The sequence below is a fragment of the Antedon mediterranea genome, chromosome 4 (assembly GCF_964355755.1).
Source record: "Antedon mediterranea chromosome 4, ecAntMedi1.1, whole genome shotgun sequence".
In the NCBI taxonomy this organism is placed as follows: domain Eukaryota; kingdom Metazoa; phylum Echinodermata; class Crinoidea; order Comatulida; family Antedonidae; genus Antedon; species Antedon mediterranea.
The window spans coordinates 3,345,939-3,369,318 of record NC_092673.1 but is presented as its reverse complement, the minus strand read 5'-3'; the positions used below and the strand labels follow the sequence as shown (position 1 = coordinate 3,369,318).

The following is a 23,380-nucleotide window of genomic DNA, read 5'->3' as shown; positions in this document are numbered from 1 at the left end:
GTCGATTGTCATGTAACTTCTAAATGTTATTACTTCGCGACTTCTCAGACAGAGAGGGCGCTATAAAAGTAACCATGTACACACACACAGGACAGGAACTCAAACTAATTTTTTGAAATCCGGTGGAAAATCCCAACGCACTGACATGTTATTCATGATTCCCATAATGTGTAGCAAAATGGTAAATTGATTTCATTTTAAAAAACGGATCATGTTCGGACGTACTTGCAGGGTAATTCTCATTTTTATTCTTGTATTTAAAATGGTAATTGAGTTTATAACAAGCAATTGGTTCCAACTTGAACGCAACGACAAAGGCGTAACACAAGTGAGTTGACGCTTATGATTGGTAAAATTACCCTGCGGCGCGCTACGTCCTTTTGTTGAACCTGTCACTGGAGGTGCATCGTAACTATACAAAATATGATTGATTGTGCTAGTATAGTTATGTCTATAAAAGCCTATAAGATAAAGGCCTCATAGGCCTATTAAATATAGGCCTTAACAGTATGTTATTGTAGGAATTTCTTGGTCTATTAGTCTCTTTGACCACCAATCTTTTCTTTTACTTTTACTCTTTAAATTGGTAACAACAATGTATATTTCATATCCGTAATAGCATGGAGTTATTTCTCCATGGTAATAGTAAGTTTGACGAGATGTTGTTGACCGTTCCAATACCGATAGACATCCATTTCACACACGTTTTAGGAAAAGAAATTTCGCCTCTAAATGTTCTAAATCTTATACTTGCTTGTACAATAAACAGGTACTACTGGCAGCACATTTAAAGTATGAAGCTGGCATTGTTTGGCAGAGAAGAAGGCAACATACACCCGTTCCTCCTAGCATATTGGTAAGAAATCACGTAACAAACTTTCAAATAATAAAATAAAACAGTTTTTCTGACATTATACTAATTATGAGATGCGGTTTAAATGTGCTCTATTTATAAATACAATTTATTTTGTGACAGAAAAAGAGCCTGACGCCTTATCAAGGAAAAAATAGGTGCTATGGAGAATATTGCTGTGAGGAGTGTAAACATACGTGGCGTAGCGCTAATAGCTGGGCTAACATGGGGCAAGAATGCAAGAAATGTAAAGTGAACGTCTATCCACACAAACAGGTACGGGAAGTGTGGGTTTTTTAAGAACTTTTCGTGGGGTATGTTTTTAGCCTATGTGTGGGAATCAGTAGCTTTATTATACAATGTGCCATATTAAGCATGCAAAGAAAAAGTAATTGTTTTGTATTATAATTCGTTTAGACTCCGCTGGAAAAGCCTGATGGACTGGATGAAGGTTTGGATCTCAGTAAACGTCATCCTCAACATCTGTGCGAAAAATGTAAATCTCTTGGATATTATTGTAGGCCTAGAAGATACGATTATTATTCTAGGCCTAAGAAGATATTATGACGACGATGGCGACTTGTTGGATTCAATTACCTTTACATATAAACATCGGCCGTGAATAGTCGTAAACGATTGGATCAATGAAATTATATTACGTACATTTTTGTCTTTGTCTAAAATACTGTATTGTCCACAAATTAATTTCTCAGTTTCAGTTTTTCTCTATAACTAGAAAACAATTACTAAAGTGGTGCTATCAATGTCCTTTATGCAATAATGCTTATAGGTCTATATATATATTTTTTAATGTAACAAATGACATTTATTTAAAGGTGTATCGTATACCGTTTTGTAATATCCTAGGCCCAAATGAATTGATTTTTCCATTAAAGAAGTGTATCCATATTTTACAGACCTGGATATAGGCTTTGCTACAAACTTTATTGTTAATTCTTAAAAGTTTACAAAATTGACAACCTCTCAATTGTGACATTCTTTACTGTTGCAATTAACAGATTGATAGAACTGCCTGTCTGCGGTGAACCCTGACATACAACATAAGCCAAGCCAAGTTTTAGATTAAAATATATGTTGTTAAGGTTTGGATGGCGAAATCAATATGTTGATATAAAATGTGTACACCACCGCAAACTGTATATCTCAACATGTAAAATATATTACCACCAGAGTTGCATGTCTTTATTAAATATCATAATTATCATACAATAAATCCAGGAAATGTTATTTCTAAAACAAATAAAAATATATAGGCCTATCATATATAAAGTTAACAACGTATATTGGTTTGATCGTTGTATCGTATATGTCGGGTCGATTCATAACCAGAACATGAATCAAACAGAGGACGCTATGAAAGTGAACATAAACAGGAACTCCCACTAATTCTTGAAATCCGCTGGAAAATCCCAGCAGAGAATAACGCAACGTACTGATTTTATATACAATATTCCAAACTTTATGAGCTGTAAATGGTTTAAAATCTATAAATTTCCTTCCAAATTCAGATCATGCTTCGCAGGGTAAGTTGCTATTTTTAATTTAATTACATTTTTTTCATCCAAAATGGTAATTTTATATTAACAGTGTTGGAAATTGTCGCTTTCAAAATCTGAAGATGTTCTGGGAATTAAGATTGTAGGCCTGATAATACAATCACGTTTACTGCTAGTAGACATAGAGGCCTTCTTTTGTAATGACCATTCTGCTTCTTAGCTTCTTCCTATGTTAATAAAATTGTTAGATTTCCTTGCTAAATATCTGACGGTGTAATGGTTTGTTCGACTTATTGTGATAGAGAGAATTCGGCGAATAGTTGACAATGTTATTTTCATTTCACGCATGCTCAGATGTTTTTTAGGATCAAGATAGTACCTACTTGTTTTGTTGTACCGTAATAAACAGGTATTGCCAGCACTTTTCAAGCATGAAACCACTATTATTGGTCCGTGGCGGGTTGTAACGAGAGGAGCGCAACAGAGACGCGTCCCCCCTAGAAGGCTGTTGGTAAGAAATTGCAAATACAGTAGGCCTATACCAAAATCAAACAATCCAACTAAAAATGTACTTCTTCCTCGTCATTATATACGGTATTTACATATATAAACATTTTAGTTAATAACGCTTACAAAAGAACGACGTTCCGACTCCATCATGAGGTCATTATCAATTTCAATGAACAGATTATAAAATGCAACTACTTTTAGCTAACTAAAAAACGACTGTAAAACTACAGAACGCGCTTTTGCTCAAAATCGGCAGCAATGTACACATTATAGAGAACATTTAATGTAATTAAACTATTTATCATACTCTAACGAAAGAGGAAATTAAAATAACAAACAACAACAACCCTAATGTAATAATATTCCAGAGATAAATATTTTTTATTAGAATCATCTACATTTTATCACTAATTCATTTAAATGATGTTTATTTGAATTAGAAAAAAAAGAAAAACAACTTGCCACCATATCAAGGCGAAGCAATGATGTTCGGAGAGTTTTACTGCAGTCATTGCGATCGGCTTTGGTACAGTGTTAATAATACATGGGCTTACCAGGGGAAAGAATGTCCAAAGTGTAAGGTTGACGTCGATCCACGCAAACAAACGGTAGGATTTCTAAAATCAGTCAGGGTGGTTGACAACACTTATTGGTGACTCGCGTGAATGTGATATAGGCCTATAAAACGGGTGACTCAGGCTGGCCTTGAAATTAAAACAATAATTAATATACATACAATTACTAAAAAATCATTAATTAAATAAATTGAATTTAAAATTTGTTTGAAAATAGACGAAAAAGAGGACTGAGTTGACACCGTATCAAGGTGATGAAGACATGTCGTTGTACGGAGAGTTCTACTGCAGTGATTGCAATGAGACGTGGCATTCTATTAGCAAGGCCAATGTGGGACAAAAATGTATCAGGTGTGGAGTTTATGTCTATCCACACAAACAGACGGTAAGAATTACATTCGTGAAATCAGTAGAAGGGATATGGTTAGGCCGGGCGGTAGGGTAGGCCTGTATGTTGATAAATCACTGAAGAGGAGGTATAGGCCTACCTAACAGTTTTCATAGATGCCATACCAGTTTAGTTTTTAAATCGCGAGAACAAAGAGATGTTTAATTATACGATATACATAAATTTGGATTAGAAAACTAGATGCAGATTGGAACTTGTTAATTATGAAATGTTATCGAATGTTTAATATTTCCTTCCGTAGGCCTAACTTTTTAAATGTTGTGTGAGACAAGCATCCATTTCCACTTGTTATCTTATACGATTATTAATTTTATGTACATAAAACACCTAGAAAGTAGGAAGCCTTTTGTCATGTTCCCCCTGACTGTGTAGGCTAAATCAATCAATTTCATTGTTTCAGGTTAGAAATAAAGTGTCGACGGCACCGGAAGGACATCAAAGGGAAACAACTTAGTGGAATATTGTAAAAGAATCAGAAGATGATTAATATAGGCCCTATGACATTTTAATACATGAGTTTTGCATGTTAAAACAGAACCAGCAAGCATTTTATTAATTATAACATTAAGGAGTAGTCCTACTAATAAATACGAATTGAATTGAATTGCTTAAATGCAAAAAATGAAGATAAATAAAATCAGACTTTGAGTAACGGTAGACAATTTTGCAGTTTTAATAAATTGTTAATCACTTCCGTAGAAAAAAACATATTATATTTATATAGTACTTATATATATTACTTATATAGTATCTTCGTCACAACTTTTCCATTTATCTATTGTACCACATTCATAATCAAAATACTAAGTCTAACACTTGATTCTGCATTCTATTCCAATCATTGCCCCATAATACATTATCGGTATATAAACGGTTCTCCACGTGTAGTGAGCACTTGCTACACTTTAAGTCTCACAAGAAATAGGCCTACGGTAACTAACAGTGTTACAATGGTCTTAATGGTTAAAGCTAACCACGCGGTTCGGTTTAATCCGAACTCGCGATTCATGTTAATACACATTATGAGTCAATCGCTGTTTTTAACACCACGGTTAAATGTCGGTAAAATTACTGCGTGAAAATATCGAACGTGCGAACGATGATCAAATCTTCCAATGGCATTTGGTAAATCTGCCGTGGTTAAATTTATCAGTTTTTCAAGTCCGGTGCGAACAAGGTTTTTGTTACTTAAACGATCAGGTCATCAAACTGATTAGATAAGTCATCATATTCTGAACACCGGGGATCATCGTATTCCTCCAGCTGATAGTGGTCGTCGTCATACAAGTCATCTTCGAAATACGATTCAAGACGTTCGTCTTCTTCCCAAATACGTTCGTATTCCCAAAGACGTTCGTCTTCCCGCTCGTCTTCACATTCGTCTTCCCATTCTGCAGACGATTCATCGTCGTCGTATATAGTGGTGGTCGATCTTCTACAATAGTAACCAAGCTCTTTGCATTTTTGACACAGTTCTTGAGGATGGCGTTTGTTGAGGTCGGACTTATCCAGTCCATCTGGCTTCTTTAATGGAGTCTAAACAAAATAGAAAGTGATAAATAAAACGGCAGCCCTACTGTAATGTAATAACAGGAATAACACTGTCACCCTTAGTAAAAGAATATGAGGAGAGATTAACAATTATGTGAAGGAATACGAATACTGCGTTATAGTATCCAACTGTGAGCCTACCTGTTTATGTGGATAAATATTAACTCCACATCTCTGGCATTCTTGTCCCTTGTCAGCCCAGCTATTAGCACTGCACCACCGTCGTGTGCAGTCACTGCAGTAGAACTCACCGAACCTCCTTGCGTTGCCTTGGTATGGTGTTAAGCCTAGTTTCTGTTCCAACAAAAATGTTTGAATGTTATTTGTATGGATGTTATGTATGGATGGAACATCCTTTAAAAACCAACAGGCCTATTATACAGCAGTCACCTAGTCACGCGCCGTAAAAATGTTCATGGTGCTTTAAGCTTGGTTCCCACTAGCGACGCAATGTAACGCAATCTACGCAACGTAAGCAAATGCCCTTCTAATAATTGTGTTTGCCCCTGCCTGCGTGAAATCAAACTTGCGATGTTTACAGCACTATTGCGTCGTCGGTTCCCACTTGTGATTACGCAATACAGTACTTTGCGTCAATACGTCGCTGCGTTGCGTTCTATTGGGAACCACGCTTTATTCGTTCGGCACTGGTATTAGTGCACTACCGTATTCCAGACGGAGTTTTGACTTGATATATAGCGTGGTTCCCACTAGAACGCAACGCAAAAAAGTTGAATAGCTACACTGAAATGAAAGACTGTTGTATTGACACTTTAGGCCTATAAACAAAATATAACTGTACTACAAACCATCGAGAACAATCATTGCATTGAACAATTGATCCCAATTCAATAGATACTTACCATGTCACTCACAGCAGACATTGTAACTGTTATAATATTATGCGGCTGCCTGTGAATTTATATTAATATTGCACTTATAGCCGAACCTGTGATGTACATTATGTGAAGAAAGTCACGGTTGTAGCTGAGATAATCAGATTCGAAATGTTTTATACTCTGTGAAGAATTTTCCAGTGGCTAAATTTAGCATGTATTTCTATAAATAGACATTACAATGTTACAATCGTTTATATGTACAAAATGATGTACATATGTGAAGAAATTCACGGTTGTAGCTGAGATAATCAGATTCGAAATATTTTATACTCTGTGCAGAATTTTCCAGTGGCTAAATTTAACATGCATTTCTATAAATAGGCAGTGCAATGTTACAATGGTCTAATGGTTTATACGACATCAATATTTATGATAGTGTTTTGGCCAATGAAATTAATATTAAAAACAAGCATGTGCCGGATTGAGGCTCCAATATCGCGAATCCGTAGTGGGGAAATATCTATAATTAATCACCAACACAGGCCTACTAAAAATAACAACATTCAGTTTGAATAAATAAAACGCTGAAAATCGATTATGAGGGTAGGCTAATTGTCGGCCCAAAGTCTGAATCATGTTGTGTGACATTGATGTAGATTCTATCTTTAGATCAAGCAAGCAAGAGAAATCATAAAGTTCGATATATTGCAAGTCATTTAATCATTGCATGATATCATCGATTATGTTGCTCATAACACTAACATTAAAAACATGAGGTTGATTGCAATACTACAAAACATTTATTATTGTGCTATTCTAATATAGTGGTTATCTCATTCTGCGTAAATGTAGTCCTAGTGTTATATAGGCTTGTCATGTAGCCTATACTGTTATTTTTCCACTTTCAATATTACTACTAAATCAATTCGTCTAGCTCTATTTTAACAACAAACGTAATTAATTAAAAAGAGGCCTACATTGTAAAAACATTATTTAGATTTTCCAATTAACATAACATTAATAACATATAAATTTATGTTAATACAAATAATAAGGAATTTTTTATTCAAACTAATTGTCACTATCACTATCGTCGCTTTCTGGTAGTAGGCCTACCAGTATTTCATTTTCATGACGTAAAGGTTAGTAGGCCTACGTTATCAGAACAATAATCACTAATAAATAAATCAGATTGGCCCACCTTAGATATACAAAACATTCGTTTTAATACTTCAAATATGATGCTTCAAACGTGATTAAATTTCGTGCACTTGGATTTAAAGAGAGGAACAGACTATAACATGGTTCTGAGTGTGGTAGGCCTACTTTCATTAATTTGATATAATTAACAATAGTTAATACTGTTCTGAATTTGCTGAAGAAAATGGCACAGGGTGTCATGTCATGATGCTCTTCACTCCACTCGTGAATCTGATGTCATTATTACTATTTCGTTGTATTTTTAGGAAAGATTGTTCATCATTATTTAAAGCTCTGTCTACTCTATCAAACTAGTTTGACAAACAAAGTGTGATGTTCTCAAATATGGTGATGATATGCCCAAATATGGCAGTGATACGACATGTCCATATGGGCACATCACATTTTTTGTCATAACATTTGATAGTGTAGATTTACACATAGATAGAGCAAATTACAAACACAGAATTTTTAATTTGTTTACAGAAGAAGGGAAAGAATATAAAGACGCCCTACCAGGGTTCTCATCGTGCGATGGGTGAATTTCATTGCGAGTGTGGTAACGAATGGATTAGTGCGTACTCGTGGGCCAATACGCATCAAACTTGTCAGGAATGTGAAGACGAGGTCTTCCCTATACACCAGGTAATCAAATTGAACCGTCAAGATAAATACTCGTTAACTGTCTACCTCTCTGCACTTCGTATGGTAGGCCTATAACATTGAATGTGGGGTTTTTTCGGGGAGGAGGGGGTGGGGGGATTGGCGGGGGTGTAGGTTTATAAATAAATGTTTGTTTGATTGATTGATCGATTTCCATTATACGAGGGATATTAACATTAATTTTTTCTGATCATTATTCTCATCACTATCGTTACACCTCACCTTCGTTATTGCCGTTGGCATCATCTCCCCCGTCACATAGTCGTCCTTCTAGTCACGTGCACATCATGAAGAAACAAATGTCTAATTCATGGCCACATCTTAACTATTATCGGTTGTCGGTATCAAATAAAACCATAACATCGCCACAATTCCAATGTTTTACTTTTTTTAGTGGAAAAGGCGGGGAAAGAAAAAAAAGATATAAAATAGCGCACGATCAGGAACGTTGCGGTAAATGTGAGGAAATTGGTTATAACTGTATGAATCTCAAAGAAGAAAAGCAAACATTTAAATGTCCTAAATGTGGTCACAAATGGGCTAAATTCAATACGTCGTCAACAAAGAAGCAAAGGTGCAACAAATGTAACACGGGGTGTTCTCCAGGTATGACATTGTTACCTCATAATGCATGTTAATGTAAAGCTTGGTTCCCACTAGCGACGCAACCTAAGCAAATGCCCTTCTAATAATTATGTTTGTCCCCGCCTGCGTCAAATCAAACCTGCGACGATGTTTGCAGCACTATTGCGTCGTCGGTTTCCACTTGTGATTACGCAATACAGCACTTTGCGTCGATACGTCGCTGCATTGCGTTACGTTGCGTCGCTGGTGGAAACCACGTTTTACGCAATACAGCACTTTGTGTCGATGTGTCGCTGCGTTGCGTTCTGGTGGGAAACAAGCTTTATTAACATTTTCTATAAACCAAAATGATACATGATAACCTATACAACGAATACAGAAATATCAAGCCCATTAGTACCACCGTGTCCATTTAAAAACATTTTACCTATGCCTAGATAAAATATTAAACAATATTTATGCGAGAGAACATAGGAGCTACCTTGTATTAATAATTAAAACATTTCCTGATATATGATGGTAGTCGCCAGGCCTTATAATACAATAATATGTCTTTTTTTTTTATTCCAGTCGTTCAAACGGACAGCGTAAAATGAAGAGTTGAAAACCCCCTATTTTTATCCACAGTCCCCACGGTGAAATTGTATAAGCTATTTGTAAAATGCTGTAATTGTCACTATCGTCGCTTTCTGAGTCTAATGTTTAGATTATTAAATTCAAAACGTTAAGTGTTGAAATGTATTGCCATTAGGGCCTATGAGTGACGGTCCGTATACAGAATACGTTACTTTATACTTTATGAGCTAATCATATTATGTATTAATTCATAACGAAGATAACCAAGTTCTTAAATCATTTTGAACTATGTTTTTGAGAATGCATTACAGTTTATGATTCATAATAAAATAAATATAAAACGAAGGAATATTATGTAAACACTTTATTTTGATTCAAACGTATCTAATATCACGATATACTACACGTACTACGATCGTCTTCCGATTCGACTTCCGACTCGACTTCCGACTCATCATAGCGGTGCTCTTCCGAATGGTCCTCATGCTGGTAATGACTTTCGTTATACCAGTCGTCTTCCGATTCAACTTCCCACTCGGCATATCGGTCGTTTTCCGAATGAACTTTGTCTTCCGAACCACCTTCCGATTCGTCATACTTGTCGTCTTCCGAATATATATATAAACTATATTTAGACACGAGACTGATGACGTGCAGTACAACTGGTTCAATGTGATTGTTTTTACTCAAGTTCGTGATAGGCCTACTGTATTACAAAAAAAAACCAACACCACATATATACGACAGAAACGAAAAAAGCTAAATTGATAAGAAACAAAATTACAGCAAATTCCTCTTCGTCTTCCGAATTACCTTCCGATTCGTCATACTGGTCGTCTTTCGAATGACTTTCGTCTTCCAAATCACCTTCCGATTCGTCATACTGATCGTTTTCTGAATGACGTTCGTCTTCCGAATCACCTTCCGATTCGTTATACTGGTCGTCTTCCGATTCATCTTCCGATTCCTCATACCGGTCTTCCAATATACAGTAATATCCAAGCTCTTGCCATTTTTGACACAGTTGATGCTGTTTACTCAGATTTGAATGTTCATCAAGTCCATCTGGTTTCATCAATGGAGTCTACAATTATTTAGAAATAACAGTACTAAGTATTATAACAATATTACTAGCCTACAAATAGGGCTCACATTATACGCGGTTTTATGACGTTTTTTAATCGTCCTGCTCAATAGTATAGATATTTCGAGGGGAGGGGTGTTACAGATGGCCACTTTTTGGGGTTTTGGGTTCCTCCATCCCCACCCCGCATTCAAAGATCGGTACCCTTGTCCCTTATTGGTACTGCTCGCCCCTGTATTAGTGTCTCATTCTAAATTCTAACACTATACGGTAGAGGGGTCGTAGAATTCGCCAGCCATATTAATTATCACTAAAGTAGGCCTAATTATGATATAAGGCCTATATAAGCCTGATCGATTATGGATAACTCACTAACCTGTTATAGGGAGCGGTGGCCTTAATATGACACTAGCTACAGTATATCCAGATGCTATTAATACAAGGGTATAAATAATTTATCATATAGGCCTACGGTAGGTACCTGTTTATGTGGATAGATATTAACATGACATCTCTGGCATTCCTGTCCCTTGTTAGCCCAGCTATTAGTACTGCTCCACCGTCGTTTGCAGTCACTGCAGTAAAACTCACCGAACCTCCTCGCTTTACCTTGGTATGGTGTTAATCCTCGTTTCTGTCAAAATGATATCGGCCTATTTTAGTGTAGGAACATTAATATATACGGTAATCAATTAATATTGTATACGTACGTGACCATGTCGCCTAGGTAGGCCTACCAGGGTGCGTCTAGCTATCCACTAGGAATTCTGTAATATATTGCCAGACGCCATAACACTAGGCCTAGGCCTACAGCAAAACATTGTTGGCCTAAGATCATTATTATTAATATTATTATTATTGGTACTGATTTCGAACAAACAGTAGGCCTACACTAAATGTTAATATGTAACTGGACATTCAAAATGTTGAATAGAGCCTTACCTCACCACGAACGGCGAACATTGTCCTATTTCAATAGTTTCAAAGCGGAATATTTACAAAATAAAGTTGAAGACCTGGAAAACAGGTCCAGAAGAAATAACCTTGTAATTCACAATGTACCGGAATGCTATGAAAAGAAGGAAAATAAAACATGCGAAGAATTAGTGAAATATATATTAACCTCCCATATGAAATTGGAAGATGGCGAACACATCGAGATCGAACGCGCCCATAGAACACCTGGCTATTTGCATAATAAAGGATCAACAAAACGCAAACAAACGTCAGGCTGATTAATGTTAAGTTACTCCGCTTCACTGATCGTCAATTTGTACTGAGGAATGCTGCAAAAACGCTGAAGAACAATCCACTGGACACCAATCTTATATATATTAGCGACGATGTTTCAAAGAAGGTGAGAGAGCAGCGGAAAATGCTGAGGCAAAATCACATCGAAAGAATAAGACGGCGATCGGACGTTAAGTTCGCGTTTATCCCGTTCTGTGTGCCTCCAGTTATTAGATACCAGAAGCAAGATGGCCGCTTTGAATCATTCGTACCTGGACAAAACAGCAAATGAACTACCAGGGTGTAAACAAAAGGTATTTTGAGCCTAGGGACTGTGAACATTTTTTATTATTCTTTTTGTTTATCTATTACTACGGCATTGCAAATCTAGATATGTTTTATATCAATGTACATGTACATGATAGCTACTCGCAGATAGCGATGGTTATTCAATGCTACGCATATTTGTATTTGATGTTCGCAATTGTAATTAATGTTAATGTTATCTTTAATTTTATTTTTTTAAAATTTTGAGTATCGCATTTTATAATGTACTATTAAATGTGTATGTTTTTTTACCCACGGTAATGAAAACGGCTATAGAAAACCGGACCCCGCTAATTATTTGCATTCTTAACTTATACTTTTTATTTCCATCAGATAACAGATGTAGGAAATATATAATGAACTATAAAATGTTCAAAAACAATTTCGGAGTAGATGGATACTTACTACAGACCCTTGATACTAGATATAAGCGAGCTTTAAGTCAACTAAGACTGGGCACACTTCAACTAGAGGTAGAAAAGGGAAGATGGAAAAGAATAGAGCGCAGCAATAGGATATGTAATATAAATGAAGTTGAAGATGAATATCATTTTGTTACGGTTTGCTCTCGTTACAAGGAAATCAGAAAAAAATGTATACCTTCTTTATTTTTTGAAAATCCAAATACTTTTAAATTCTGCCGTTTAATGTCATCACAGGATCCAATAATTATTGATAATCTATCTAAATATATTTATCATGCTTATAAGTTAAGATATATGTTTTGCTTAGAGAACGAAATTAATTAATTCATTTCATTTTCATTTATTTACTAGGGGCCAGAGACCTAAAGTAAATAAATTCAGGCGATAAGCCTGAATGAATGAATGTATCTATAACGACGTTTATGATTTCAATTGTTATGATCTCTCTGATATAACTAAATGTATAATAATAACGCAGACAGTAATAAAACCAATAAAAAATAAATATGGGTAGCATAGATATTTATGTAGTTTAAATGTACGGGGGCTTAAAAACCCTTTTAAACGCAGAACCGTATTTAATTGGCTAAGGGATCAACCCTTCTCCATATACCTCCTACAAGAAACCCACTGCACACATGAGCTGGAAACTGCGTGGCGTAATGACCGGGATTCTGAGATTAAATTTAGCAATGGAAAGAATAATTCGGCTGAAGTCTGTATTCTCTTAAAATTAAATGTCAGCTATAAAATAGGAAAAATTTACAATGATCAAAATGGAAAATTTATTATTATGAATATACAAATAGAGGATAAACATATTACAATTGCAAATTTATATGGACCAAATGATGACAACAGTTTCTTTTTTGAACAATTTAATAATAAAATTGAGGAGTTCGCACAGTACTCTCTAATAATAGGCGGAGATTTTAATACAATTCTTGAACCTGATCTGGATAAGAAAAATAGAAGAGGTCAAATTCACCCGAGATCTGTAGAACAAATAAATAGTATAAAAGACAATTATAATTTAATTGACATCTGGAGACAGGAAAATCCAACTAAAACCCAATTTACATGGCACTCCAATCAATCTCCAAAAGTGTTCTGTAGGTTAGATTATTTTCTTATATCCTATGAACTTTGGTCTCAAGTTGAAAAAAACTTTAATATAACCAGGTTTTAAAAGTGACCATTCATTGATTACGTTATCAATACATGGAATAACGAGTAAACGAGGGTCAGGTTTCTGGAAACTGAATACAAGCCTTTTAAGTGACCCACAATACGTTAAAGAAATTAAAGAAACCATAAAAAACACAAAAGAAGAATGTTTAGAAAATAACCCACATACTGTATGGGAAATGATAAAATGTAATACAAGGAGAACATCAATGTCGTATTCTGGTAAACTAAATAAAACAATTAAAAAAGACGTGGATCGATTAAACAATGAAATCAAAACCTTAGAAGAGCAATATTGCGTAAACAGTTAATGAAAAAATAACTGAAATGGTCCAAATTAAAAGAAACGAACTAGAATCAATCTATGAAATTAGAACACGTGGCTCACTGATTCGATCCAAATCCCGTTGGATAGAAGAAGGAGAAAAAATCACGAAATATTTTCTTAATTTAGAGAGGAGGAATTATAATAAAAAGCATATAACTAAAATTACAACAGATAATGGAGACATAACTAACCCCGACGATATAATAAATAAAGAAAAACGATTCTATGAATCATTATATAGTTTTAAAGGCGAAAATAACAATGTCAACCCTGCTGATATTTTTGACAAGATACGCATAGATAAAATCAATAAAGATGATGAATCTATATGTGACCAGCCCTTTAGAGATACAGAATGTTTAGAAGCATTAAACATGCACGATGGATAACAATAAAACCCCTGGGACAGATGGTTTTCTTGCCGAGTTTTATAAACTATTTTGGAATGATATAAAAGATACGCTAATTAACGCTTACCATTATTCTTTCCAATCCGGGTTTTTAAGTATCTCCCAGAAACGAGGGGTGATATCACTTATACCGAAAAAAGATAAATCTCCGCTATTATTGAAAAACTGGCGTCCCATCTCGCTTTTAAATGTGGATTATAACATTTTAGCAAAAGCCATTGCGACTCGTTTAAAATGTGTGCTGCCATAAGTAATTAATCCTGATCAAACGGGCTTTCTTAAAGGCAGATTGGAGACAACATAAGATTAGTTATGATGTAATAGAATATGCAGAAATGCACAACAAGCCAAACTTACTATTTTTTGTAGATTTCGAAAAGGCTTTCGATAAGGTGAAATGGGACTTCCTTGATATGTCTCTTAAGAGATTTGGCTTTGGTAAAAATATGATAAATTGGATAAAAATATTATATAAAGACATTGTTAGTTGTGTTATAAATAACGGGGTAACCTCAAAATTCTTCAATTTTTTTATTTATCCCCATATCTTTTTATAATTTGTGCAAAAACACTAGGTAATGGTACGTCAGACACATTTAAAGGTAGAGTACAATAATGTAGACATAAGAATTAGCCAATTTGCAGATGACACTGTGTTTTTTCTCAAAGACCAATTATAGATATACTGGATGAATTTTTTATATATTCTGGACTCAGAATTAAAAAAGTAACATTATGAGAATAGGATCGTTAAGAAACTGCGACTATAAAACGCCATCTGAGAAAAGTATTTCATGGACCAAAGGCCCAGTAAAATACTTGGGTGTTAATATTTCTTGTAATTTTAATGATATTTTCAGACTCAACTTTCCAGATAAAGCTAAAAATGTATTAAATATGTGGAAACAACGCTCACTTACTTTGTTTGGAAAAGCAACTATTATTAAGTCACGGTTTCTCCCTATATTCACGTATGTTTTCTCAAATTTACCAGACCCATCCGATTGTTTCCTTCAAGATATTCAAAGTAAAATATTTAAATTTATATGGAACGGAAAGCCCGATAAAGTCAAAAGAAAAGTCATGCTTAACAATTTTGACGAAGGAGGGTTAAAAATTCCCCATATTAAGAGTTACTGTACATCTCTCAAATCATGTTGGGTGAAAAGATATCTTGATGGAAATCAATCCAAGTGGAAAGTGTTTTTAAAAAGTAAGATTAAAGAGGTTGGAGGAAATATTGTTTTCGAAACCAACTTTTCTAAATCTTCAAAAATATTAAAACAATTTGAAAGGTTCCATAAAGATATACTCTCTGCGTGGAGTGAATACAATTTTGTAGAACCGTATACGATAGAGGACATCTTAAATCAATCTTTATGGAACAACTCATGTTTTGATAAAAGAGAATTTAAAGTTGAAAAAAATTGGTTGGTTAAAAATGTAAACTATGTAAAAGATATCGTGAACAAAGAAGGGAAAATATTAGAACTAGACGAATTTAACCAAAAATATAATTTTAAACCAGACTTCTTATTATATCACCAGATTGTAAATTCAATTCCAAAGCTCTGGAAACAGAAATTAATTGAACAAGGTGTAAACACAACGAATGAAGTTGAATCTAAATTACAGACATTCATTTCTGTGAAAACGAGAAATTGTCATTATATCTATAAACACATTATATTAAAAAATGGTGAAGAGCCAATTGGAATTGAATCAAAATGGGAAAAGGAGTTTGACAACGAACTTAATTGGAAAAACCTTTTCTCAAATTTACACGCCTGCTGTACAAATGACACTAAGCTCAAAAATGTTCAATTTAAATTTATTCTTCGTATAATTTATACAAATACAATGCTCTTTAAGATGTCAAAGGTCGATTCACCAATGTGTAGTTTTTGCCAGGAAAAGCAGGAAACACTGCTACATATGTTCTTTGAATGTGATCTGGTAAAGAAAATATGGGAAAATGTAAAACAATATATGTATCGAAATATCAACAATAACTTAATTAGCACCAAGGAAAGTATATGTTTTGGTTTTGGAAAAACACAGTGATGCAAACATTTTAATTTTAATTACAAAGTGGTACATATTTAGTTGCAAAATCAAAAAACAATTACTTAATTATAATCATTTATTTCACATTTACCAAAAATACAAGGAAACCAAACCATAATTATTAACAAAATGATTATTATAAAGTGTATTTTTGCGATACATTATTTTTTTTTTCTTTAATTTCATTACTCTCTTATTTTTGAGAGAGTATTATATCGTTTTAATAGTTACGTTACGTTACCTTTACATATTAATTTTGTATTATGTATGTGTTGAAATGAAATAAAAAATAAATAAATAAATATTGTATACGTACGTGACCATGTCGCCTAGGTAGGCCTACCAGGGTGCGTCTAGCTATCCACTAGGAATTCTGTAATATATTGCCAAACGCCATAACACTAGGCCTAGGCCTACAGCAAAACATTGTTGGCCTAAGATCATTATTATTAATATTATTATTAATGGTACTGATTTCGAACAAACAGTAGGCCTACACTAAATGTTAATATGTAACTGGACATTCAAAATGTTGAATAGAGCCTTACCTCACCACGAACGGCGAACATTGTCCTATTTCAATAGTTTATAACATTGAGATTGAACATTCAGTTTTTAATAAACTGTGTGTCCCTCTCCTACCCGCCACTATTGGACGTAGGGCTAGTGTGGTACCATGTTGTATAATATATTTGAAAATGGGAAGAAATAAATAAATAAATAAATAAAAACAAATATTTGAACAATGGATAACCTGTCGACAACAAAGTTCATAATTAACAAAAGGAAGTCTGTCGAGTTTCATAACTTTAATCAACTCACTGATATTATATACAATCATGTTTGTACAGATAGAAACTAATTAAACGGCACACAAAATTGCACATAGCGCATCATACAGTCGAGTCATTTATTTAAAAAATATAAATTGTATGCATATATTATATTATTCTTATTATTACATTTTTACTTTTGCCGTGAATAATTTTACCAAGGCAATCTAAACTTAAGTATACATAGTCCTAAATCATCATTCTTAGGCTCTGTCTACACAGCTATCAAACTAGTTTGACAAAAAAAAGTGATGTGTCCAAATATGTAAGTGATATGACATTATCATGTCCATATATGCGGGCACATCATATTTTTATGTCACATAAAGTTTGATAGTGTAGACAGAGCTTAACACATGACAAAATGTCTTTTCATCATAGAATGTACCACTCATTTACGATTCATTCGCGCCAACCAAAATACCGGGTTATTGTGTAATCTGGGAAGAGGACATAATATCGACTCCTTTACTACATGTGTGATATTATTGAATTACTGTAAGATTAAAAACAAGGTTGATTGCAAATTGCAATACGACAAAAAAAACATTGATGTATTGTATTAAGCCTTGTCTACACTTATCAAATTTTATGTGACAAAAAAATGTGATGTGCCCATATTGAAATGATGATGTCATCACTACCATAATTAGGCATATCACTACCATATTTGGGCAGGTCACACTTTTTTTCTCAAACTAGTTTGATAGTGTAGACAGAGCTTTATGACATCAGCCCAACCTCCTACGATCGTGTCATTATTTTAATTTACGCCATGGCATCTCTCTTTCCGTCCGTGTCTATAATTTTAATTTATCAAATTCAAACGATAATTCATCGTCTTCTTGGGAATCGTAACCACTAGATAGATTTCTACAATAGAATCCAAGCTCTTTGCATTTTTGACACAGATATTGAGGATGCTGTTTACTGACGTCGGATTTATCCAGTCCGTCTGGTTTCTTTAATGGAGTCTACAAAAAAAGATATATTTTGTTTAAAAAGTATAGGCAGGCCGGATAGTGGGGAATCAGCACTGTGGTCAAAACAATATATTAGACAATTTGATAACATAACCACATTTAGGAAGCCTTTCGCTGACTATAATATTGTTATATTCAATACCTGTTTATGTGGATAAATATTAACTCCACATCTCTGGCATTCTTGTCCCTTGTTAGCCCAGCTATTAGCACTGCACCAACTTCGTTTACAGCCACTGCAGTAAAACTCACCGAACCTCCTCGCACTGCCTTGGTATGGCGTCAACCCTTGCTTCTATTATGTTAAATAATACATTATTATAATCAATAAATGGGATGCAAATTGCATCATAAATGTTCATGTACAATTTGCAAAGGCATGTAATAGTTTCAGAACCGTTCTTGTACTACGTTACTGATGGTGGAAGGTGCGTCCCCGGGTGCGTCCCAAGTCCTGATCTAGGCCGTCTAAATTGAATCGATGTTGAATAGTTAAATTATTTTGAAAAGAGTTATCGTAAGCTTATGGACCAAGAATTATTATATAGATCTTTACCTTCTTAACTGCAGACAACATTCTGTATTCTGTATGGGTCTACTATTTCAAATGAAGTCTAGACAATAAAAGCTTCGAACTCATCAGCTCCGAGCTCTCAATATATTATGATACTAGCTAGCGACTACTCTGCATTCTTTTAACGTCATAACATAAAGTTGGATTTTCCAGAATAATCTGAATAGATACGAGACTGATAAGATTCATATTAACCAATGATGCATGAAATAATGTTTTGTTTTCGTTTACGTGATAACATGGTATATTTGCAGCAATTAAAGTGTTTATTTAAAGATTATTGGTTGAAACTTCCCTGGTTAAAACAAATAAAATAGGCCTACAACAAAATAATAAACAAAATCTGGTTGATTAACATTCTGTTATGAAGGTAAAGGACCGTTATATGGAGGAATCCTGTTCACACCACTGTCAGTACATGTTCATCATCAAGATATCGTACGTTATTTAAATTTATGACGTCAGTCTCTGTCAGGCTTATAATAATAATTATTTGTAATAATCATCATTAATTTCCATCAGTGAGGATTATGATTGTTTTGTTTGTATTGAATATTACTTGATGTTGACTAGATACGAATGTTTATACAGTTAATCAGATATAATCTTTCTTTCAGTATCGTCATAGGGTTTCTGTTTCTCATTATGTAAATCGTTTCGCATGAATACTTCACATCAGCTTGGGTTTTTCCCAAGTTGCAAATTATCATTAATAAAATTTCAAATCGACATTAGTCATAAGCTAATACTCAATTGAATTCTGGGATTCAAAATTGTCTTAAGCAGATATCAATCAAAAAGAAGAAACCAGACCAAAGACTTTCATAAGGTATTCGAAAAGAAACACCCTAGGCCTAACGCTTAATAAAAGCAAAAGCTGTCATCTGACAAACACTGAGATCCAGACTGTTGTTACAAACATCTACCCGCGCGATTTTTTTTTATACAGAATATATTATAAAAATAGTAATATTTTGCCAGAGTTTTATTCAATTAATATAGCATACTGTGTATATACATGTTGGTCCGTCCTGGCCCAAGGTAGGTGCATGTGCTGGATGCTTGAATTAACTACATGACATATCTACACATTATTGAGGACACTTCGCTGCATCGGTTATGACAAACTTGTACTATTGTAGCTAATGTTATTATTTAGGGCATATTGTCTTTCTTCCAAAGATCTTACAAATACCATTTTCGTCTTCTGTACCATTTACAGTAATATTCTCAACAGATTGTAACAAATTGACTTCTAAACACCACCACCATGGTTCTAACTGTCTGGGTAAAATTTGTAATAGTTAAGTGAATTCATCTTATCATAGGCCTATTATTCTCGTAATACTCTCTATACCATAATATATACTTTTAAATATGTTGGAGGCAACGCAAGTCGTCTTTAAAGAGACAATTAGTCACAACAAAACAGATAAGTCATTAGCGTCTTAGGCTTCCACAGAAACGTCCAAGCTCCTTGCATCTTTCACACAGGTCCTGGGGATGATGTTTATTGACATCTATATGTTCATCCAGTCCATCTGGCTTCTGCAATGGAGTCTACAAGTAAAATGGAGTCTACAAGTTATTTAAATAGTAATTATTATTAGATTATGATCAGTACAAATTACAATATTATTGTACAGATCATATCAGAAAAAGGAATGGAAACAAACTAAGTATATTAATGATAATAGGCCTATAGCAGAAGTTATATTTCACCATACCTGTTTTGTTGGATAGACATTAACTTCACATGTCTGACATTTCTGTCCCTTGTCAGCCCAGCTATGAGAACTACACCATGTTCGATCGCAATCTTTGCAGTGAAATTCTCCAAACGTTCTTTTCCTTCCTTGATATGGTGTCAAGCCCTTTCCTTTTCTCTAAAAGAAACAATTGTTTTACGTGGTAAACAAACTCGCCCACCAACATCCTAACGGAATTTGAGATGCCCTAAATGAACTTTGCTTAGTAATTTAAAATTTATTTTATTTATTTCAACAATATTTTACGAGGGTGTTCCATCCAGCCGAAGCTGATCATTAGGGACCTACACAAAAAAGACATAAAAATGTAACAATAAAAATTAAATTAAAATAAATATAATTTATAAAGATAAAATAAAGCACAAACAATGATGAGTCAATATAGTTCATTGGATAAATATCTTAATTTTAGATCGAAAATCCAAGACTATTACAATTAAATCTCATTTTTCAAAAAACGTCTTGGTTCTATAGCAGGAGATACCTCCCTGGTTAAATTAGCATCGAAAAACAAGCTCCATGGTTTTTACTCACTCTCTGTTGCCACTTTCCCATGTCTTACTGGTTTCGTTCTTCTGTATGATGAATATTGTTGTCAACGCCTGTGTGAACGTTTGAATTGCTGTCTGTCTTTATATATTATATTGGGGGTTTTTCCATTTTTGTATATAAATATATATGCAATCAGAATGTCACCGATCAAATACGATTGAAAAGAAACGTCACACCAATCGTCGATTTAAGGCGAGTTGAGTTCCCTCTGATATCATAATCAAGCAATCATTTTTTTCAATTAGTGAGGATTATGATTTTTTGTATTGAATATTATTTAATGTAGGCTAGATACGAATGTTTATACAGTTAATCTTTATTTCAGTATCATCAAGGGTTTCTGTTTCTCATTATGTAAATCGTTTCGCATGAATACTTCACATCAGCTTGGGTTTTTCTGAAGTTGCACATTGTCATTAATCACATTTCAAATCGACATTAGTCATAATAAATAAATAAAGAATTAAGCTAATTGAATTCTTCTCATGGGATTCAATGTTGTCTTAAGCAGATATCAATCAAAAAGAAGAAACCAGACCAACGAGTTTCATAAGGTATTCGAAAAGAAACACAGAACGCTTGTAATCAAGCAAAACCGCCAACTGTCATCTGACAAATAAGATCCAGTTGTTGTTGCTGCTACACTACCCATGCCATTATTGTTTGTATTAGGCCTATACAAAATGAATGCTGATATACAGAATAAAAACACATAACATGTTGTTAATTTGCCATAGTTTATTCATTAATAATAGGCCTCTATACTATATACATTGGTCCTGGCCCGGAAGAAGCTATTACATTATCTAAATTAAAAATGTTATTGAAGAAGTTTCCTGCATCGGTATGATAAACGTGTAATGGTTTTTACTTATAATTATTATTTATTTAAAAAAAAACCTTTTAAGTTCCAAAAATCTTACAAATGCCATTCGTCTTCTCTACCATTTACGGTAATATTCTCAACAGATTTTAACAAATCGGCTTCCAAACACTATCCACCATTGTGACTATAATATCAATGAGTAAAATGCCTAAATACATTAGTTTTGTAAGTTAAACGTCTTTATAGTAAAATTTCCGTCTTCTAAATATCTTCGTAATAGGCCTACACCATAATAAACGTGTAAAAATGCCATGGACGTTAGCGTCTTCTTCCACAAAATCGTCCAAGCTCCTTGCATCTTTCACACAGGTGCTGGGGATGATGTTTCTCGATATCTATATGTTCATCCAGTCCATCTGGCTTCTGCAATGGAGTCTACAAGAAAAGTAATTTACAGTATTTATTAGTAAATTGAATCGCAGTGCAGGAGTAGTACAGATTACAATAGTGTACAGTAATCATATCAGAAAAAATTAATGGAAAAAGTAATGATAATAATCGTAATAGGCCTAATAGTGATTGTAATTAATGAATTAAAACGATAAATTTATGTTACCGAACCTGTTTTGTTGGATAGACATTAACATCACAATTCTGACATTTCTGTCCCTTGTCAGCCCAGCTATTAGCAGTACACCACTTTCGATGACAATCTGGGCAGTGATATTCTCCAAACGTTCTTCTTTTTTCCTTGATATGGTGTCAAGCCTTTTCCCTTGTTCATCTAAAACATTGTTTAAAACAAATTAATTTTTAATCCGGAAGTAAAAAACAGGTAATTGAACTTCAGTGTTAAATTTACTGGATGTCTACTAAACCGTCTTCTGTGGATTAAAACTCAATGTGAGGAAATGTATGTGGCGTATGCATGATAGGTTGAAATTTCGCAGATTCGCCATTTTTGGAAGGGATTCTTATATGAAATTAAGTAGGCAGAGAACCCCATGCCATATTCATTTGAAAACTTCAGCATTAAAAAAATCGATTTCATTTGAAAGAGATTATATGATAGATAGAAATCATAAGATTAGATATCTCAGTTTCCGAAAGTAGTAGGCCTACGACTTTATTTTTTATAGTAGGCTATAAACTTACTGTTTGTTATGTTTCCTACTTCTGTCTTGATTGAATTTCAACGTTTATGTTAATATATTTTGTTTCCTGACTTTATATATTGTGGGGTTTTCCATGTTGTTGCTATTAATAAGTAATCTTGTGTGTAGAAAACGCCACACGATTTTTAAATGAACCCGTCTTTATCAATAGTCGGTAAACATAGCCTTGAAAAGGGTGATTGATAGCTGCGCAATGAATTAAAAAATCCCCAAGTTAAATATTATGCATAATATAAAAGTCTAATCTATCAAAGTAATTTGACAAAAGAATTGTGATGTGCCCAAATATGGTAGTGATATTCCCAAATATGGTAGTGATATGGTTGAGATC

The 23,380-nt window shown here is 34.1% G+C and overlaps 5 protein-coding genes and 1 long non-coding RNA gene across 9 annotated transcripts; 1 reads left to right on the top strand and 5 right to left on the bottom strand.

The window, feature by feature from the left end:
- Positions 1-59: 59 nt before the first annotated feature.
- Positions 60-9,633, top strand: LOC140046291 (uncharacterized). 4 transcript variants are annotated; one of them, XM_072090874.1, is made up of 8 exons: positions 60-232; positions 770-856; positions 977-1,129; positions 1,271-2,397; positions 2,780-2,881; positions 3,321-3,488; positions 3,673-3,840; positions 4,265-4,411. In XM_072090874.1, exons 4-8 carry the CDS (start codon positions 2,386-2,388, stop codon positions 4,316-4,318), a joined length of 504 nt encoding a protein of 167 aa, XP_071946975.1. In that variant the 5' UTR covers positions 60-232; positions 770-856; positions 977-1,129; positions 1,271-2,385; the 3' UTR covers positions 4,319-4,411. The 4 variants fall into 4 exon arrangements, 2 of the variants coding, with proteins under 2 accessions (XP_071946975.1, XP_071946976.1); XM_072090875.1 differs by lacking the exon at positions 60-232 and adding an exon at positions 243-328; XR_011844754.1 differs by lacking the exons at positions 60-232; positions 2,780-2,881; positions 3,321-3,488; positions 3,673-3,840; positions 4,265-4,411 and adding exons at positions 243-328; positions 7,941-8,099; positions 8,512-8,723; positions 9,273-9,633.
- On the bottom strand, positions 4,433-7,470 carry LOC140046290 (ZAR1-like protein). Its single transcript, XM_072090873.1, has 4 exons — positions 7,456-7,470; positions 6,279-6,474; positions 5,557-5,709; positions 4,433-5,400 (listed from the first exon to the last, which is right to left on the bottom strand). Exons 2-4 carry the CDS (start codon positions 6,297-6,299, stop codon positions 5,053-5,055), a joined length of 522 nt encoding a protein of 173 aa, XP_071946974.1. The 5' UTR covers positions 6,300-6,474; positions 7,456-7,470; the 3' UTR covers positions 4,433-5,052.
- Positions 9,634-9,662: 29 nt separating the features above from the next.
- Positions 9,663-11,739, bottom strand: LOC140046289 (uncharacterized). Its single transcript, XM_072090872.1, has 3 exons — positions 11,305-11,739; positions 10,844-10,996; positions 9,663-10,362 (listed from the first exon to the last, which is right to left on the bottom strand). Exons 1-3 carry the CDS (start codon positions 11,323-11,325, stop codon positions 9,982-9,984), a joined length of 555 nt encoding a protein of 184 aa, XP_071946973.1. The 5' UTR covers positions 11,326-11,739; the 3' UTR covers positions 9,663-9,981.
- A 5,397-nt stretch (positions 11,740-17,136) lies between these two features.
- Positions 17,137-18,839, bottom strand: LOC140047896 (zinc finger CCHC domain-containing protein 24-like). Its single transcript, XM_072092924.1, has 3 exons — positions 18,710-18,839; positions 18,296-18,448; positions 17,137-18,144 (listed from the first exon to the last, which is right to left on the bottom strand). The coding sequence occupies exons 1-3, from the start codon at positions 18,728-18,730 to the stop codon at positions 17,971-17,973; spliced, it is 348 nt and encodes a 115-aa protein (XP_071949025.1). The 5' UTR covers positions 18,731-18,839; the 3' UTR covers positions 17,137-17,970.
- Positions 18,840-19,708: 869 nt separating this feature from the next.
- LOC140047895 (zinc finger CCHC domain-containing protein 24-like) lies at positions 19,709-21,140 on the bottom strand. The gene is made up of 3 exons (XM_072092923.1): positions 21,031-21,140; positions 20,455-20,613; positions 19,709-20,287 (listed from the first exon to the last, which is right to left on the bottom strand). The coding sequence occupies exons 1-3, from the start codon at positions 21,049-21,051 to the stop codon at positions 20,168-20,170; spliced, it is 300 nt and encodes a 99-aa protein (XP_071949024.1). The 5' UTR covers positions 21,052-21,140; the 3' UTR covers positions 19,709-20,167.
- A 634-nt stretch (positions 21,141-21,774) lies between these two features.
- On the bottom strand, positions 21,775-23,114 carry LOC140047903 (uncharacterized). The gene is made up of 3 exons (XR_011844992.1): positions 23,030-23,114; positions 22,496-22,658; positions 21,775-22,309 (listed from the first exon to the last, which is right to left on the bottom strand). It is a non-coding gene; the product is annotated as an uncharacterized lncRNA (long non-coding RNA).
- Between the last annotated feature and the right edge of the window lie 266 nt (positions 23,115-23,380).

Coding starts and splice junctions, on each gene's coding strand:
- LOC140046291 (XM_072090874.1), top strand. Junction 3,489..3,672: donor TCGATCCACGCAAACAAACG/GTAGGATTTCTA, acceptor GTTTGAAAATAG/ACGAAAAAGAGGACTGAGTT. Junction 3,841..4,264: donor TCTATCCACACAAACAGACG/GTAAGAATTACA, acceptor TCATTGTTTCAG/GTTAGAAATAAAGTGTCGAC.
- LOC140046290 (XM_072090873.1), bottom strand. CDS start 6,299: ATGTCTGCTGTGAGTGACATG. Junction 5,710..6,278: donor TGTCTGCTGTGAGTGACATG/GTAAGTATCTAT, acceptor TTGTTGGAACAG/AAACTAGGCTTAACACCATA. Junction 5,401..5,556: donor ATATTTATCCACATAAACAG/GTAGGCTCACAG, acceptor TATTTTGTTTAG/ACTCCATTAAAGAAGCCAGA.
- LOC140046289 (XM_072090872.1), bottom strand. CDS start 11,325: ATGTTCGCCGTTCGTGGTGAG. Junction 10,997..11,304: donor TGTTCGCCGTTCGTGGTGAG/GTAAGGCTCTAT, acceptor TCATTTTGACAG/AAACGAGGATTAACACCATA. Junction 10,363..10,843: donor ATATCTATCCACATAAACAG/GTACCTACCGTA, acceptor AAATAATTGTAG/ACTCCATTGATGAAACCAGA.
- LOC140047896 (XM_072092924.1), bottom strand. CDS start 18,730: ATGTTGTCTGCAGTTAAGAAG. Junction 18,449..18,709: donor TGTTGTCTGCAGTTAAGAAG/GTAAAGATCTAT, acceptor TTAACATAATAG/AAGCAAGGGTTGACGCCATA. Junction 18,145..18,295: donor ATATTTATCCACATAAACAG/GTATTGAATATA, acceptor CTTTTTTTGTAG/ACTCCATTAAAGAAACCAGA.
- LOC140047895 (XM_072092923.1), bottom strand. CDS start 21,051: ATGGGAAAGTGGCAACAGAGA. Junction 20,614..21,030: donor TGGGAAAGTGGCAACAGAGA/GTGAGTAAAAAC, acceptor TGTTTCTTTTAG/AGAAAAGGAAAGGGCTTGAC. Junction 20,288..20,454: donor ATGTCTATCCAACAAAACAG/GTATGGTGAAAT, acceptor TTTTACTTGTAG/ACTCCATTGCAGAAGCCAGA.